The sequence below is a fragment of the Frieseomelitta varia genome, unplaced genomic scaffold (assembly GCF_011392965.1).
Source record: "Frieseomelitta varia isolate USP_RPSP 00005682 unplaced genomic scaffold, Fvar_1.2 scaffold_811, whole genome shotgun sequence".
NCBI classification, from domain to species: Eukaryota; Metazoa; Arthropoda; class Insecta; order Hymenoptera; family Apidae; genus Frieseomelitta; species Frieseomelitta varia.
In genome coordinates, this window is record NW_025110603.1 from 142,698 (window position 1) to 160,483 (window position 17,786).

Genomic DNA, 17,786 nt, shown 5'->3' on the forward strand with positions numbered 1-17,786 from the left:
TCTTTCTCTCTCTCTCTCTCTTTTTGGTCAAAATGCAAATACGATCGATGGCGGACAAACATAGACGAGATTTCCTGTATCTATAGACACGCGGAGCCGTCTATTCCATTTTCGAGACCTGCCTATTAGCATATGTTTTCTTTTTCAGCTCGACGAGGCACACGACCATAATGTGGTTTTTTTTTCAATTATTCTTTTTTATTCTTTTATTTTTTTATTTTTATTTTTATTTTTTTATTTTTTTTTGCTTCTTTTCACATCGAAGCGACAATCACATCAAGTACAGGCGTGTGTCACGAGTAAATCGTGCCCATTATCATTCATTTTCATCGAACACCGATTACAGACTTACGAACCCACTAGCTGTATGTGAATTGTAATAGATGTTCCGTTATTCGCGCGTCATGTTTCCGTGGGTGAATTATTGTGCGTGAAGAACCGTGCTGTTGATCGCCGTGTCGATTGTCGCCGACACTGCGAAGCAGAATGTATTATCATCCGTGACTGATAATTGTTCTGACACCTTCACCGACAAAGGACATATTTTTTTTCTCCCTCGCGACAAATCGCGGACCTATATACCTGGCGAAGATCTCCGGTAGCGAAAATGAAATCGTGAAACGATGAGTGGACATAATAGAGAGTTACGGAAAATTTGTAACAATATGCACGATGAAAAAATCTAATATCTGGACAGAAGGAATAAGAAATTGGACACACAGTCTCTACTGAACAAAAATTTGTTGAACAAAGCTTTCACAATCGCCTGTTCGAAGTACAGGGTGGTCAGAAAGAGCGATATAAAACAAGAATAACTTTCACAAACACATGTTTCTTCAATTTTTTATTACTTTATTTGGAAATATAATCAATGGATTTTTTTTCAGTTCATTGTGTGTGTTAACCTACAGAAAATAAAGAAAATATTGTAAACGAACAAATTATGACTTTTTTTGAAGATTGAAATTTGATGTCTCTCGAACTATCCCGGACTTATCCCATCTGCTGTTATTGCACATTCCAATAAATTTAATTTAAGATTATTAGTTACTTAAACTTAATTTAATTATTAGTTACTTAAATTACTAGTTACTTAAATTATTATTTGCTTAAATTATTAGTTACTTAAATTATTAGTTACTTAAATTTAATTTAAGATTTACTTAAATTATTAGTTACTTAAATTTAATTTATATTAGTTTAAAATTGCTTACTTTAGTTTAATTTATATTAGTTTAAAATTTCTTACTTAAATTTAATTTATATTAGTTTAAAATTTCTTACTTAAATTTAATTTATATTAGTTTAAAATTTCTTACTTTAATTTAATTTATATTAGTTCAAAATTTCAGAGAAAGCCAAAACACAGTTTAAGCATAGTTACAGTAATGAAGGATGGCGATTCGTTAACGTCGTTCGTTACAATTGAAATTATCTATACTGAGAAAAGGCAAACCCTCAAATATCTCTATTTAAGCGACTTGCGCCATTTTCGAATGAAAATAAAAGAATTAATTCGAATAAGAATATCCTCGCAGAAACCAATTCTCTCGCGAGTCGCGCCGATTTCAGACGTTTCCCCTGAAAAATCAGATCTTTACGTCTCGTCGATCGAGCAAGTTTAATAACGTTCGCGTTCGAGCGCTCGGAACGAATCCGCCAGTTCAAACAACGAGTTTCCGCCGCTCCGGCGGAAAAGTGTGAAAACTAGACTCCTTTTTCAGTCGGGCTCTACATATATGCATTTGTCTCCGAAAATGTCCAACTCTTGGTTGAATTCAATCCGACGTGTAAAGCAAACGACGACGTCCATGCGGTTTGCATTTCATTTAAGAATAGGCGAACGAGGGAGGCTCGATAATCCTTGGGGTGATTTTCGCCTCGCGAGTGGCGAGAAACTTCAATAAATCGGTGAAAACTTTCGTTCGTCTTGTTGATAAATTAACGTTAGTTTACGCTCTACTCCCAAGTTTCCGTTTCATTAAATAACAAACGAAATTCAAATTTAGCATTAAATTCGAAATTTATTTCTGCAGTTAATAAATTATTTAATTATTTAATTTTTAACGATAGACAAAATTTAAATTTGAAATTTAATTATTTAATTTCTGCAACTAATAAATTATTTTTTATTTAATTTTAAATAATAGACAAAGTTCAAATTTAGCATTAAATTCGAAATTTATTTCTGCAGTTAATAAATTATTTAATTATTTAATTTTTAATGATAGAAAAAATTTAAATTTGAAATTTAATTATTTAATTTCTGCAATTAATAAATTATTTTTTATTTAAATTTTAAATAATAGACAAAATTCAAATTTCACATTAAACTCGAAATTTAATTATTTAATTCTTGCAATTAATAAATTATTTATCTATTTAATTTTAAATGATAGACGAAATTCAAATTTAGCACTACAACGCGAAATTTTTAGGTACAAGTGATACAAGTTTAACACAAGCGAGGCCGCGAATGAGTTAATTTATTTACATCTGGATTGTGGAAATTCGAGCTCTGTTTATAACAATCGCTCAGTTACTGCGGGAACGACTAAATGGGAATATTTTCGGCAAGAAGAGTGTAAAAGGAAAGCGAAAATCCGTTCGAAATTAAAGTAAACGGGGGCGAACGGTTTGTTTGCGCAGGATTCTCAAACGTAATGTTCGAGCTCTTTGCAGGATATTTACACGTGCTTGCGATGTGATTAAATACATTTTATCAAGTCTATTAGCATGCGTTTGCATGCATTAACGAACCTCTTGAATTATTTACAAGCGTGCAACGTAGTCATTGACAGAACGCGAAAGCGCGAAAGATACGGGACCGTGTGGCGCGTATAAATTACGCCATTTCGCCAAAGTGGACGAGAGAAGTATCCGCTGTCGATAGATAGCGCTAGAGAATCCCCGCGGGACTAATATATTTATCATAGTTGGAGAAGACGAGTCTCAAAACGATGGCGGCCTTGATCTGATACACGTGCTACCACCTCCAAGTCTCGACTCGATGTCATATGTTTCAGACGCTTGAAAATACCAAAACTATATTTTATATATTTATTTGTATTTTTTTTTTTATACTTGTAACGTTGAAACTTTCGACTTCAGAGAAATTGAAAATTTGAAAAATTCTTAATGCTTCGGTGTATTTTACTTTTATTGTTACACTGTTGTTTTTATTACTCAATTGTGATACTGTTTTTTAAAAAATAATCCCTGATCACGTGTTATCACTTCCAAGTCTCAATTCAATGTCATATGTTTCAGACTCTTGAAAATACCAAAACTATATTTTATATATTTATTTGTATTTTTTTTTTATACTTGTAACGTTGAAACTTTCGACTTCAGAGAAATTGAAAATTTGAAAAATTCTTAATGCTTCGGTGTATTTTATTTTCATTGTTACACTGTTGTTTTTATTACTCGATTGTGATACTGTTTTTTAAAAAATAATCCCTGATCACATGTTATCACTTTCAAGTCTCGACTCGATGTCAAATATTTCAGAATCTTGAAAATACCAAAATTTATATTTTATATGTTTATTTATAGTTTTTTTTTAAACTTGTAGAGTTGAAACTTTCGAATTCAGAGAAATAGAAAATTTGAAAAATTTTTAATGCATTTTAAATTCAGAGACTTTCGAATTCAGAGAAATAGAAAATTTGAAAAATTTTTAGTGTATTTTATTTTTATTGTTATACTGTTGTTATTGTTACTCTATTATGATACTTTTTTTAAAAAAATAATCCCTGGTCACGTGTTGCCACTTCCAAGACTCGACTCGACGTAAAATGTTCCAGACTCTTGAAAATACCAAAATTTATATTTCATTTATTTATTTGTATTTTTTTTTATACTTGTGCAAAGTTGAAATTTTCAAATTCAGAGAAATTCTTAATGACTCAGTTTATTTTTACTGTTACAATTAATATTGCTGTTATTACTATTTAATGTTACAGTTAATATTTTTACATTTAATGTTACAGTTAATATTTTTACATTTAATGTTACAGTTAATATTTTTACATTTAATGTTACAGTTAATATTGTTGTTATTACTGTACTTTGTAAAAATGATCTACGATCACTTCCAAGTCTCAACTCGACATAAAATGTTTCAGCGATGAAACTGCGAATATTAATTTTGGTACAATGTCCATTCGTCGAGGAAGTTTGAGGTTGCAGGAAAACCAGAATCACGACATTCTTTCCGAGTTTGCTTTCAGGAGAAAGGACACATAGGTAATCGTTGTTTGCATTTTGCAGGACGATAATTAAAAAAATAAGATTGAAGACAGAGTTGACCATCTTGCGTGTGTGACGTTTTTGAACAAAATTAAAATTAATCTCTCTGTTGATTAATAATTAGAAACTGTTTTGAATGATTGCGAAAACAATTATATTCCTTAGAAACTTTTACGAAGATCATTTTGACATTGTCGGACGTGTTAAAATTATTGCACTGGTACTCCAATTTCATTAAAGTCGTTACTTCTGAAATGAAATTTTAGTTGAGAATCGAGAATTCAAATAAAAAAAATTTCGAACAATTTTGTAAAATTAAAAATTTTCACTTTTTATTTTTTTAAATCATTTACTTTTTATTTTAAAATTTCGAACAATTTTGCAAAATGTCAACGATCTTGTTAAAATTACGTTGTTCATAAGATATTTCGTGTTAATAAAATGTGCTTGGTAAAAATGAAATATTCTTCGAGTGAAATATTCCTTTGTTAATAATTACAAGCGCAACGTAATACACCATATGTAATACATACAAAGTGTACGAAAAGTATAAATGTCGCGATCATCTGTGGATGTTAAAGAAACCTTCACCTTGACTTTGGAATTCATTTTACACATCCTGTACGAACAGTCGAAAGGACAGGAAGAAATAAATGTAACAAACAAGACACGATCACAAGTATGATCTGCGCAAAATGTACTGTTATGCATATTCATCGGAATCACCGCGGATTACATCACCGCGCAGGTGGGAAGAAAAAAAGATAAGTGATGCAAAAGAGTTGTGCAGAGGAGAAATATTATCTGTTCGCGACGCGAGGCTTGAGAAGCAGACGCAACAACGACTGACGTCTCGATTTGTCGGCGCGTGACAACGAGATCACGACGGGAGAAAATGATCAGCTTCGTCGAATCTACGCAAGCGAAGGAATTTTAATTTTTAGCATTGAATAATCTATGAAAGAAGGTGTGGAGACTAGCCGACCAATCCGACCGGTTCGTTCGTCCTCCAGCCTCCGAGCTCCTTTGTTACCTTGAGATCAGTGTCAATTCTGTAAATCATTTCCCATTATTGAACTTGCCTTCTAACATGTACGTCGAAATCTGGCTATCGACGATAATATAATGAAAACTGTTTTATGATTATTTATTTTATATTATATTTTATATTTATTTTATATTATGATTGCGACGTTGTTCTTATCCTAAAAACTGACTATCCTAAAAACTTTATGATTAATCCTAAAAATTTTATAATTATTTATTTTATACTTATTATATTATATTCTATATTTTATATTTATTATATTATTATATTTATTACCTTATCCTAAAAAATAATTTTATGATTATTTATTTTATATCATATTTTATATTTATTATATTATTATTATATTATTATATTTATTACCTTATCCTAAAAACTATTTTATGATAATTTATTTTATATTATAATTTATATTTATTATATTATTTTATTAGATTTATTATATTTATTATTTATTATATTATATTTATTATATTATTATATATTATTATATTATTATTATATTATTATATTTTTTACCTTATCCTAAAAACTATTTTATGATTATTTATTTTATATTATATTTTATATTTATCATATTATTATATTATTATTATATTATTATATTTTTTACCTTATCCTAAAAACTATTTTATGATTATTTATTTTATATTATATTTTATATTTATCATATTATTATATTATTATTATATTATTATATTTTTTACCTTATCCTAAAAACTATTTTATGATTATTTATTTTATATTATATCTTATATTTATCATATTATTATATTATTATTATATTATTATATTTTTTACCTTATCCTAAAAACTATTTTATGGTTATTTATTTTATATTATATTTTATATTATATTTTATATTATATTTTATATTATATTTTATATTATATTTTATATTTATTTTATATTTATTTTATATTATGATTGCGACGTTGTTCTTATCCTATTGTGTCTGCTTTCTCTCTATTTGTTCTATTTGACGTAGTTTTTCTGGAAATCGGACTGGGCAATTGAAAATTTCTGCGATTTAAGTTAGGTATTTCCAACAGTGGAAATTCTTGGATAGCAGATAACAGATTGGATAACGGATAAGGGAAAGTTCAACCTTCGTAGAACCAAGGATCGAAATTGACAGGTTGTTTTCGTTAATTTAAAAACAATTATATTTTATTGTACATCTAGTGTAAACAAAATGTCTGTCCTCTTGAGTGGAATTTTTGTCGAAAGAAGTGTCACAGTTTGAAACATTTTTGAACAGTGGAACAGTGGATTTTGTGATAAAAGTTATTTCAGAAAATTTAATCAAAAATCCATTTTCGTGCCTGGTATTTGCTGCAAATATCGAGAACATTTTTAATATCGACGAACAAACCATCTCTCTCCCCCCCCCCCTTCTCGGCAGAAAAATTTTCATTTTCATTTCATTTTTCCTTTTAAATGTGTGAAACTTTCATTTATTAATCCGTTCTCGTCCTTTGCAACGTAAGAATTCTTTTTCGAAAAAAAGTTCCACCTGGACGTGTTCGAATAAAAATTTCAAATAAAAAAGCTACTCAAAAGCTATCTCGACTATTTCGATCTATGCGCAGATTAACTGGTATCGCTTGTCGATCGGTTGCACCGATAAAGATAGGAGATCTAGCATAAAGCATTCGCGTAGTAATAATGACTATAGCTGTAAGAGAAGTCTGCGTAAACAGAGAACCCATTTAAATTAATTATGAAGGAAGGTGTGGACTCTAGCAGACCGATCTGACCGGTTCGTTCGTGGAACAGTGGAACATTTCGATTATTGGCAGACTCGGAGAACTGAGTCTCCTCTCGCAATCAGTGATGGAACGTTTCGCCAACGATGATCTTCGTTCGATCCCTTCTAAGAAAATAGGATAAGAAAACCGATTGAAATTCATCGTGCGGACGTCTGACGACTCATTGTCAATTGTTAATTTAATAAAAAAAAACGACGTGACGTGGTGAATATCGTGAGGTGTTCGAGGGATCTAATTCTGCGGGAATTTGTGGTGTAGCGTTGAAATTTTCAAGCTCGGCATGTCGGTACCTGTACGTCGCGGCCAATGGAACGTTCGGGCGTCTGACATCGCGAGGAACACGCACAACCCCATAAGATCGATCGTGGAGAGCCTCGTGGTCGAGCCTAATCCTGCCAAGTCCATGATCTCGTTGTCTATCGGTGAGATATTTCCATCGTTCTTCCATTTCGTTTCGAGAACGTTAGCACTCGCGTGCTTAATTATTTCTTGTCACTTTTACTTTTTAATTTTTTTATTATTATATTTTTATTATTTTGTACCTTTTATTATCATACTTTTTATTATTTTGTACTTTTTATTACTATATTTTTATTGTTTTGTACTTTTTATTATTTTGTATTTTTTATTATATATTTTTATTATTTTGTACTTTTTATTATTATATTTTTAATTTCGAGAATGTTAGCACTCGTGTGCTTAATTATTTCTTGTCACTTTTATTTTTTAATTTTTTTTTATTATATTTTTAGTATTATCTTTTATTATTATTTTTTATTTTATTATTATATTTTTATTATTTTTTATTTTATTATTATATTTTTATTATTATTTTGTACTTCTTATTGTTATATTTTTATTATTTTGTATTTTTTGTTATTATATTTTTATTTTTTTGTACTTTTTGTTATTATATTTTTATTATTTTGCATTTTTTATTATTATATTTTTATTATTTTGTACTTTTTATTATTATATTTTTATTATTTTTTATTATTTTTTATGCTTAATTATTTAGCCAAGGAAATCTGCTGTGCGAAATTGAAATAATGTGTAATAAAACGACAGAGTACTCTAGTTGCTTTCATCCAAATAACATTTCATTATATTACAATATTCAATATTTTATTATTTCATTGTACCACCTCATAGAAAATTATATATAATTACAACTGATAGCGATCTTTGTTTGTCCCAAAGTATTTTAAAACGTTTTGTTTCGTCCACATTTGTAAATGCATATTTTCCAGAGAAATCCAAACACAATTGACTTTGTTTTTACGTTTGACGTCTCGTTTTCTCCCCTTCTACGTGGAAAAAGAATATATTACGAGGAATTGCATTTCAAATTTTTCTGGAATATTTAGCGACAATACCAGAGATTTTTTTCACATAAAATTGTTTTAATTGGGAACGAGAGTTCTAATTAGTATGCTTCGAGCAGTATAATTAAAAGAATATGCTTTGTAGATGTTTCACGTTCATGTTCGTTGCAAATTGTATTATATATCCTTTTTCCCGGCTGAAAAAAAAAGAAAAAAAAATATTTGAAAGTCTGTGACTCGTACAGCATCGAATATATAGAAATTTATTAAAATTAGAGATTGATAATACGGTTGATAACGCGGTTTTCATAAAGAGCTAAATTTAAAACTGTAAACTTCAACTGCTCGTCGAAATACCGAGAAACAACTTGGAGAATTCAGTTAAAAATCGTATTAATCGCAAATGCGAGTCCCTTTGTCAAACTAGACATTATAATGAAGACAGAGACACATTTTCCTTCAACGTGATTATGCCCTCAAGATCTGGATTAATCTTTCAGTACGACAGAATAATGTCGTTCACAGGATGAAAATTAGCGCGCAACCGTCGGTGTTACTTGATTATTCAGAGTCTTTAACGTTACGAGCACCTGGGCTTTAATACGTACGAAAATATTCTACTCTGTTGTAATTTAATTTTAAATTCAAATAAATAGATTTAGACGATCGTGCTTCTGTCCAAACAGAGATCGATATTAATTTGAACGGAAATGCACTTAGCAGGATTTTCAAAGCAATTGCGAGGAAGTTTGATCGTTCTATCCTTGAATGTGTTTGCTTGGACCCGATTTCGAGATTTAATATACTTCGTTGTGCAAGTTAGAATCCCACAGACACAAAATTAGAATCCTAACAAATGAAAAACGTCGTGATTCGCAGTGCATCGGCATGTTTCGTATGTTTCTAGGTGATCCAACTACTTTCGGCAATTTGAGACCACCGAAAGAAGTAATCGACGCTGTCCAGCAAAGTCTCGTCTCTCAATTATACAACGGATACGCGCCCAGTACAGGTACTACTAATTAGAAAATTTCTGTTCACGTAGCATGCACAACAATTCTCCACTGAGTGGTAGAATATGGAATTTTGTTTGTAAGTAAACGAGAAATCGAACGACATTATACTTTGACCAATGAAACTCGATTTGTTGGTTCATTTCAAAAACTGAAACCTAGCGTCGTCATCAGATTAATTTATTTAACCCTCGACAAACTTTCTTTGTACCATCTACCAATAATTATTTAGCGATTTATTTACGAAGCATCACTTCAAATCAGATGACACGTAGCATTGGAAATAATCATTCAGATGGTATTTGTACAATGCACGAAATTTTGTTGATATGTATTATATGTTGTTTATTATGTATATTATAAAAATTTCATAATATGTAGTAAAATAATTATGTATATTAATGTAAAATAATATATACATAATGATATAAAAATATATATATATAATAAAAATAAATATATATATATAAATAATAATATATATAATGATAATATATAATAATATAAATAATATAAAACCAAATGATACATAACATTGGAAATAATCATTCAGATGGTATTTGTACAACACAGGAAATTTTGTTGATATGTATTATATGCTATGTATATTATAAATTTCAAAATATGTACAAACTAATTATGTGTAAAATAATATATACATAATAATATAAAATATATATATAATAAAAATAAATAAATATATATAATATAAATAATAATATATAATAATATAAATAATATAAAATCAAATGATACATAGCATTGGAAATAATCATTCGGATGGTATTTGTACAACACACGAAATATTGTTGATATGTATTATATGTTATGTATTATGTATATTATAAATTTCATAATATGTATAAAATAATTATATATATTAATATAAAATAATATACGTAATAATATAAAATATATATAATAAAAATAAATATATATATAATAATATAAATAATAATATATAATAATACAAATAATATAAAATCAAATGATACATAGCATTGGAAATAATAATTCAGATGGTATTTGTACAACACACGGATTTTTGTTGATATGTATTATATGTTATGTATTATGTATATTATAAATTTCATATGTATAAAATAATTATATATATTAACATTAAATAATATATATATAATAATATAAAATATATATATAATATAAAATAATTATAAATATTATATATTTTACTGATACTAACTACATCCAATATCGTTTAAATTTAAAGCAATGATCAACCCGTGCATCGCAAATTTGCTAGAACAAGTATAACATACAATAGTCTATGATACCTAAATAGTTCCGATCTCTGGAAAAATAACATCGTCCGCCATCTTTTCAACTTTCGTAGGAAGCAACAAGAAGTCTAATTTATGTGAATTGTTGAGTGTCAATTGACTCATTTGTGACTGTCTTCGGGAAATTTCTTCTTTCTGGAATTCTTTTCCTCTTCTCACATCGTTCTTATATTATAATTTTCGCTCTAGGCGTCTGTTCAGATAATACACTGTTACACATCGTTATACAACACCAAGTGCACACGTTCGTTATATAATTATATCAGCAAGTTACAAACAAGAGTTTTTAGCTAGATTCAAATAATTTTCCCTGAGACAGTCGAGTGGAAATTTGAGACTCTCAGTTATTGAGACTCAAATCACGCGTTGTTTGTTTCAGGCCACCAGAGGGCGAGGGAGGCTGTGGCAGAGTACAGCTCCAACGAGTTGGCGAAGGTAGACGCAAAGGTAAATCTTTTTGATTAAAGGCAATAATTTTCGATTACATATCATAGCGTCGATCTCTCTAATTTGCCGGTTGGCGATGCGAAATGTTGGAACGTTCGGCAAACAATCACGGTTGTTGATCACGTTGGAAATATTCGAAAATCGCGACGGACGTACATTTTTCGATTAATTTTTTCCATCGACCAGTCGATATTAAAAACTTAGCGCTCTCTCATTGTGTCCTTCGGACGCGCGAGTGTGGCAATTATCCTCGTTCGTTCGTGATTTAATAAATACATTCCCATCGTCGCTCGTATCGAGTTTACGAGTGAAATACAGCAAGGCATTATTAAAAAGTTTAAAGAGTGATTAAACTACATTTCCAAGGTATTAATAATTGGAACCAGACTCTTGATTATAAAAAAATTTTTCAGCAGAATGGACACTCTAATTCGTTTTTTTTTCGTGAAATTTTTTTTTTTTTTTTTTTTTTTTGACGCCTAATGTAGTACTCTCGAGTAGTTTCGACTATGGATGTATTTTTTAACGAAAGTATGTCACAGTGTGTCACACTTTGGAATACGTAGCGAGGAGCATAATTGTAGCCAGTGACAATGAAGAATGTTCGATAATTGAAACTGACGTAACTTCGTAAAACAAGATCCACTTGGTTTTAAAGCGTGAAGATTTTACTTTGATGATTTTGCATCGTGCATTGAATGAGAAAGTTTTAAAGAAAATACTAGATATTCTAATGTCTCTAAAAATAATAATAAAAAAAAGACTCTTTTCGTGATTAGATCTGTTATGGTTTCAAAGATTGGAGTTTTCTCTTCGCAACTTTATATGACGTTGGAGTTAGAATTCTTAGGGATTTCTTAGGGAATTTTTGTTGTTTGATTTTAATATTCTACGTTCGACAGTAAAGAATTATACAAGTTTCAAGACGTCGTTATAAAAGAGGAAACTTCGATCTTCAAAATGATAAAGTAGATCTAGCTGCGAAAGAAATTTTTTTAACATCTTTACACACGAAAATGATTTTGAATATTCATAATTTCCAAGCAAGAATTCCATAGTATGATGCAAAATCATTTTTGAAACGAACTCGCGAGTGTCAAAGTAGAAGTCCCATTCTACAAAATTATCAGATCAAGTGTATTATTATACGATCATTATTCACGAAGTCACACTTCAAATTATCGACAATTTTTCATTCTGCAATTTCATTGGTGTAATTCGAAGCAAAAAAAAAAAAAAAAAAAAATTGTAACTTATTAAAAATAATTTATCGTCAGAGGTGACGAAGTGATCGTCGAAACAATATGGAATGGTATAAATTTATTTTGTTCGATGCGATTAAATTAACTCGATCGTCACTTTTCAGAGGAAAAAAAAAAAAAAGAAAGAAAGAAGAAAAGAGCAGTGGCAACATTAGAAAGGAAAATGCAGAAGCATCTGGTTATTCCATATTGTATATCGATCTGTAGGAAACTGTGCTACTGAAAGCCGCGTTTGCATACAGATAGCCTCCGGCTACGCCTTGTTTTGCACTCGCAAATAAATCACGCATTAATTACATTCGAAGCCTGATCAATTGTTCCATTTGATGAATTGTTTGGGCGAAATTTTACACGTCGACGTAAATTCTGCTCCTTGATCGACAAGTTCAACACTGCCACCGAAACTTCCTTTCGAAATAGAAACATCAGGGTATTGCACTCGAGTTTGTCGACTTATCGGTTTCTCCTGATTGAAAAACGATACTTCAATTTTTGAAGTGTTTATTTAAAGTATTTCCTATAAAAGTGTTACTTTTAAAGTATTTACTATATACATATATATATATTTTTTTAAAACAGGTATTTAATTACTATAAAATATTAATTTTAAAATTAAATTTAATTCCTATAAAATATTACTTTTAAAGTATTTAATACGTATATATATATATATATATATATATATATATATATATATATATATATATATATATATATATATTTGATAAACAGGTATTTAATTACTATAAAATATTACTTTTAAAGTATTCACTACATATATATATATTCTTTTTTTTGAAGAACAGGTATTTAATTACTATAAAATATTACTTTTAAAGTATTCACTACATATATATTGAATAACAGGTATTTAATTACTATAAAATATTAATTTTAAAATTAAATTTAATTACTATAAAATATTACTTTTAAAGTATTTACTACACACATATATATATATATTTTTTTTAAGAACAGGTATCTAATTACTATAAAATATTACTTTTAAAGTATTTACTACATATATATATATATTTTTTTTTTTGAAAAATAGGTATTTAATTACTACAAAATATTACTTTTTAAGTATTTACTACACACACACATATATGTATATATATATATTTTTTTTTTTTTGAAGAACAGGTATTTAATTACTATAAAATATTACTTTTAAAGTATTTACTACATATATGTGTGTGTCTGTGTGTGTGTGTATTTTGAAGGAATTTAATCAATGATCAGGCAATTTATAATTCCTAGCTACCAGAACTAGGCTATCGAATAGCCAGATTCAATTCACTGTATTCAATTTTCCATACAGATAGGATCGAGTTTCCGTATATTCTCGATCTTCCAGTTAATGTTTCAATTCGAATTAGCCCGACCTATAACCAGATGCGTGTAGTTACTTGTTCATCTGCAGGCCGCACCGACTCCGCTTTATTCGTTGTTGCGTGCACGTGTACATACGTGTGTGTATCCACGATATCTAGTTAAACCGCCAGTTGACCGAACTACCGGCGAAGTTTGCCGGTGAAACCGAATTTCTCCGGGCCGCAAACTGGGGAAGGCCACCGGCTTCTCTAAAAAAAGAAATGTCGTTAATTAACCACGAACTTCGATTCAACATTTTTGCTTCGTTGAAACAATGATCGTTGCCCCCTTTTCTCCGATCAATGACCTACTCTCGTTTGCCACGACGTTCTACAGCTTTCGGATTTCACACTCAAATTTTCATGAATTTTTTTTTTTTGACACAGAGTTGCTCTAACACTTGTCAAAGGTTTCGGTTGAAAAATAATATGAGAAACGACGAAATTTTGCGAATATCCTAAAAGTTTGAAAATATCAAGTGCACGTCACTTGGCATATCATTTTGAAAGTTTTATACGAACGTGAGAGTGCAATTCATATCGAATGCATATTTTAGTAAAATTGATTTTTCCCTCGTTTATTCCTATAGTTTCTAGATTCTAGATTCTAGATTTCAGATTTCCATGAATTTTTTATAATATATAGAACCACTCTGACAATTATCATACTTGGTCGAAGACTTATTAGAATTACTCTAACAATTGTTATAACGTCGAAATTTCACGAAAGTCTTGGGATTTCGAAATATTTAGAGCTTTATGTGACAAGAGTACAATTCGATGCATATTTCAGTAAAATTCACTTTTTCTCGTTTACTTCGACTTCCTTCTATAGTTCCTAGACTCTAGCTAGATTCCAAATTTCACAAATTTTTCAGATACAATTAATCCTTGTATTTTGAAAGAAATGATTTTTTTCAGAATTTTACGCGAACGTTGCCGCATATTTCGATAAAATTGAATAACGATTCGGCCTGGTTTAATGCTTCGAGACCGGCAAGACCGTAATTTCGTGGTTGATGGGTCCCGAGGCAAGTTTTAAAATGATCGCTGCCCAGTTATAATTTTTCTGTTGTCGCGGTTATAAATCTTGCCCTAATGCCTATTTGTTCAACAGCTATTTTTACCGCCGTTCGTCGGCGTAAATCATCGTTGGCATTCGTTACACTTCCCATTTAATTCCGTAACTTAATATTTATCAAATTTATTCCGTAGCAGCTTGTTTGCGTCATATTTCTTAATATTCGCGAAGCTCGGGCTATTTCGGAATGCCTCGTGGGATCAACTTTCATCATTAAAAGAACCGTTTAAAAGAAAAAAGAAAAAAAAAATAGAAAAGAAAAATCAATATTTCAAAACTTCGAATTCAACGCTCTCCGGTGGAAAAATTCATTTTTGACTTTCCTTCCTTTCGAGGCCCTTTTCTCTCTCTCTCTCTCTCTCTCTCTCTCTCTCTCTCTCTTTCTCTCTGATGTCGCAACGTTCTCGTTGATGGCTTTCAATATGTACAAGTAAAAGTTGAAAGGTAAACTGTCGCGACGTTTCTCGTTGAAAAATTAAACGATTCATCGCGATTGTAAAAATCAAATTCGCACGGGGCGCGCGTGCAGCACGCTGCACGGGAAGTACTTCCACGTAACAAATTTAATATTCATAGTCGGGACGTTTCGCGTGTGCGCCATAAAGCGAATAAAACCTGCCGAAAGTACAAAACACAAAGTGACACGAGTAACTTTTGTACAATTCGTTCAGGAGAGACGCGAATAAATAAATTTCTGTGGCCCTATTTGTAATTCCCTTACGGGACAAAGATGAAAAGATCGAAAAACATGTTTTTTTTTTATCTTTGAACTAACCTAGAAGAAACTAATATAGAAAAAAGGAAATTAAGCTAACAAAAAGAGAGAAACTGATCTAAAGAGAAAGGGAAAATAACCTAAAAAAAAGAAAACTAACCTAAAAAGAGAGAAACTAACCTAAAAAGGATACAATTCGTCCAAGAGAGATGCGAATAATTTTCGGCCTTATTTATTTGTCAAATTGTTTATTATCTATTTGTTGTTTATTTGTTAATTTTCGGTTTAATAACGGGTACTTTTTATCTTTGAAGAAAAGAGAAACTAACCGAAAAGAAAGAAACTATGATCTAAAGAAAAAGGAAACTAACCTAAAAAAAAAGGAAATTAACCTAAAAAAAAAGAAACTAACCTAAAAATGATACAATTCGTCTAAGAGAGATGCAAATAATTTTCGGCCTTATTTATTCATTTATTTGTCAAACTATTTATTTATTATTTATTTGTTGTTTATTTGTTAATTTTCGGTTTAGTAGCAGGTACTTTTTATCTTTGAAGAAAAGAGAAACTAACCGAAAAGAAAGAAACTATGATATAAAGAAAAAGGAAACTAATCTAAAAAAAAAGGAAATTAACCTAAAAAGAGAGAAACTAACCTAAAAAAGATACAATTCGTCTAAGAGAGATGCAAATAATTTTCGGCCTTATTTGTTCATTTATTTGTCAAACTGTTTATTTATTATTTACTTATTGTTTATTTGCTAATTTTCGGTTTAATAGCGGGTACTTTTTATCTTTGGAGAAGAAAAAGAGAAACTAACCGAAAAGAAAGAAACTATGATCTAAAGAAAAAGGAAACTAATCTAAAAAAAAAGGAAATTGACCTAAAAAGAGAGAAACTAATCTAAAGAAGATACAATTCGTCCAAGAGAGATGCGAATAATTTTCGGCCTTATTTATTTGTTAAATTGTTTATTATTTATTTGTTGTTTATTTGTTAATTTTCGGTTATAGCGAGTACTTTTTATCTTTGAAGAAGAAAAAGAGACACCAATCTAAAAGAAAGGAACTATGATCTAAAGAAAAAGGAAACTAATCTAAAAAAAAAGGAAATTAACCTAAAAAGAGAGAAACTAATCTAAAGAAGATACAATTCGTCCAAGAGAGATGCGAATAATTTTCGGCCTTATTTATTTGTCAAATTGTTTATTATTTATTTGTTGTTTATTTGTTAATTTTCGGTTATAGCGGGTACTTTTTATCTTTGAAGAAGAAAAAGAGACACCAACCTAAAAGAAAGGAACTATGATCTAAAGGAAAAGGAAACTAACCTAAAAATGAACGATAACTATGGAAATCTAAAACAGAGTTTCGAAGCTCGTGAACGGAATCGATGCTGGTTCGAAAAATGAATGTTCATAAAGCGTGGAGCATTCCGCCTGTCCCGCGGAAAATTGTAATGTATGGCATGCAATGAATCTGCTATTAGCTTTATTCACTGCGCCCTCAGGAAATGAACGCCGGGGAAACTATGGGGGTACCGAGCTTTTTCACGGTTCCAAAGATTTCGTGTGCATCGAACGTTTAATTAATGCATGCCTCCGGTGCTACCAGCGAATAGAGCTGCTCCCATTTGCGATTTATGCAGTGGAAATGCTTTTCTTAAGAAGTGTAAATGCTTTTTGAATTCAACGCGTATTTTTCATCTCGGTCTTCGTTATTATTTACGCATTGGCTACGGATCGAAAAAGTATCGGCCAGACACTTAGCTTTCTTGCAAAAGCAAAAACACGAAAACTCTGTCTAGGTAAATAATTTATCACGTAAAAGAAGTAATGTGCACGATAGCAATTTCCGATAATGAGTTGTACAATAATAATACTAACAATAGAAAAAAATGATAACCATTCTCGACAATTGAGAATTATATAATTTTGTATTGATATACGAGAGATTTTTTTTTTTTTTTGGCAACTTTACCATGTATTAAAATATTCTAAATGGTTTGAAAGTAACAGTAATTTTCATCTCAAGAATTTTTATGAAAAGGATCAGTTACTGAAACTTGTTTATCATTTAAGTTGAGGATATTGATCTCAAACTGTAAAGAAAGAAATTTTCAATTTTTCAATGTAAAGAATTGTAAGTTTCGCTTACAAATAACGATTGCGAGTGATGGAGAATTTTTTTTA

General features: G+C 29.9%; 1 protein-coding gene across 2 annotated transcripts; it reads left to right on the forward strand.

The window, feature by feature from the left end:
- The first annotated feature begins 7,067 nt into the window (after positions 1–7,067).
- On the forward strand, positions 7,068–16,902 carry LOC122536206 (tyrosine aminotransferase-like). 2 transcript variants are annotated; one of them, XM_043668373.1, is made up of 4 exons: positions 7,068–7,496; positions 9,307–9,411; positions 11,093–11,160; positions 16,843–16,902. In XM_043668373.1, the coding sequence occupies exons 1-4, from the start codon at positions 7,355–7,357 to the stop codon at positions 16,885–16,887; spliced, it is 360 nt and encodes a 119-aa protein (XP_043524308.1). In that variant the 5' UTR covers positions 7,068–7,354; the 3' UTR covers positions 16,888–16,902. The 2 variants fall into 2 exon arrangements, with proteins under 2 accessions (XP_043524308.1, XP_043524307.1); XM_043668372.1 differs by lacking the exon at positions 16,843–16,902 and adding an exon at positions 16,609–16,668.
- The last annotated feature ends 884 nt before the right edge of the window (positions 16,903–17,786 follow it).

Excerpts from the sequence above, each read along its gene's own strand:
- LOC122536206 (XM_043668373.1), top strand. The coding sequence starts at position 7,355 with ATGTCGGTACCTGTACGTCGCGGCCAATGGAACGTTCGGGCGTCTGAC. Across the intron at positions 7,497-9,306 it reads CATGATCTCGTTGTCTATCG|GTGATCCAACTACTTTCGGC; the intron begins GTGAGATATTTC and ends GTATGTTTCTAG. Across the intron at positions 9,412-11,092 it reads CGGATACGCGCCCAGTACAG|GCCACCAGAGGGCGAGGGAG; the intron begins GTACTACTAATT and ends TGTTTGTTTCAG.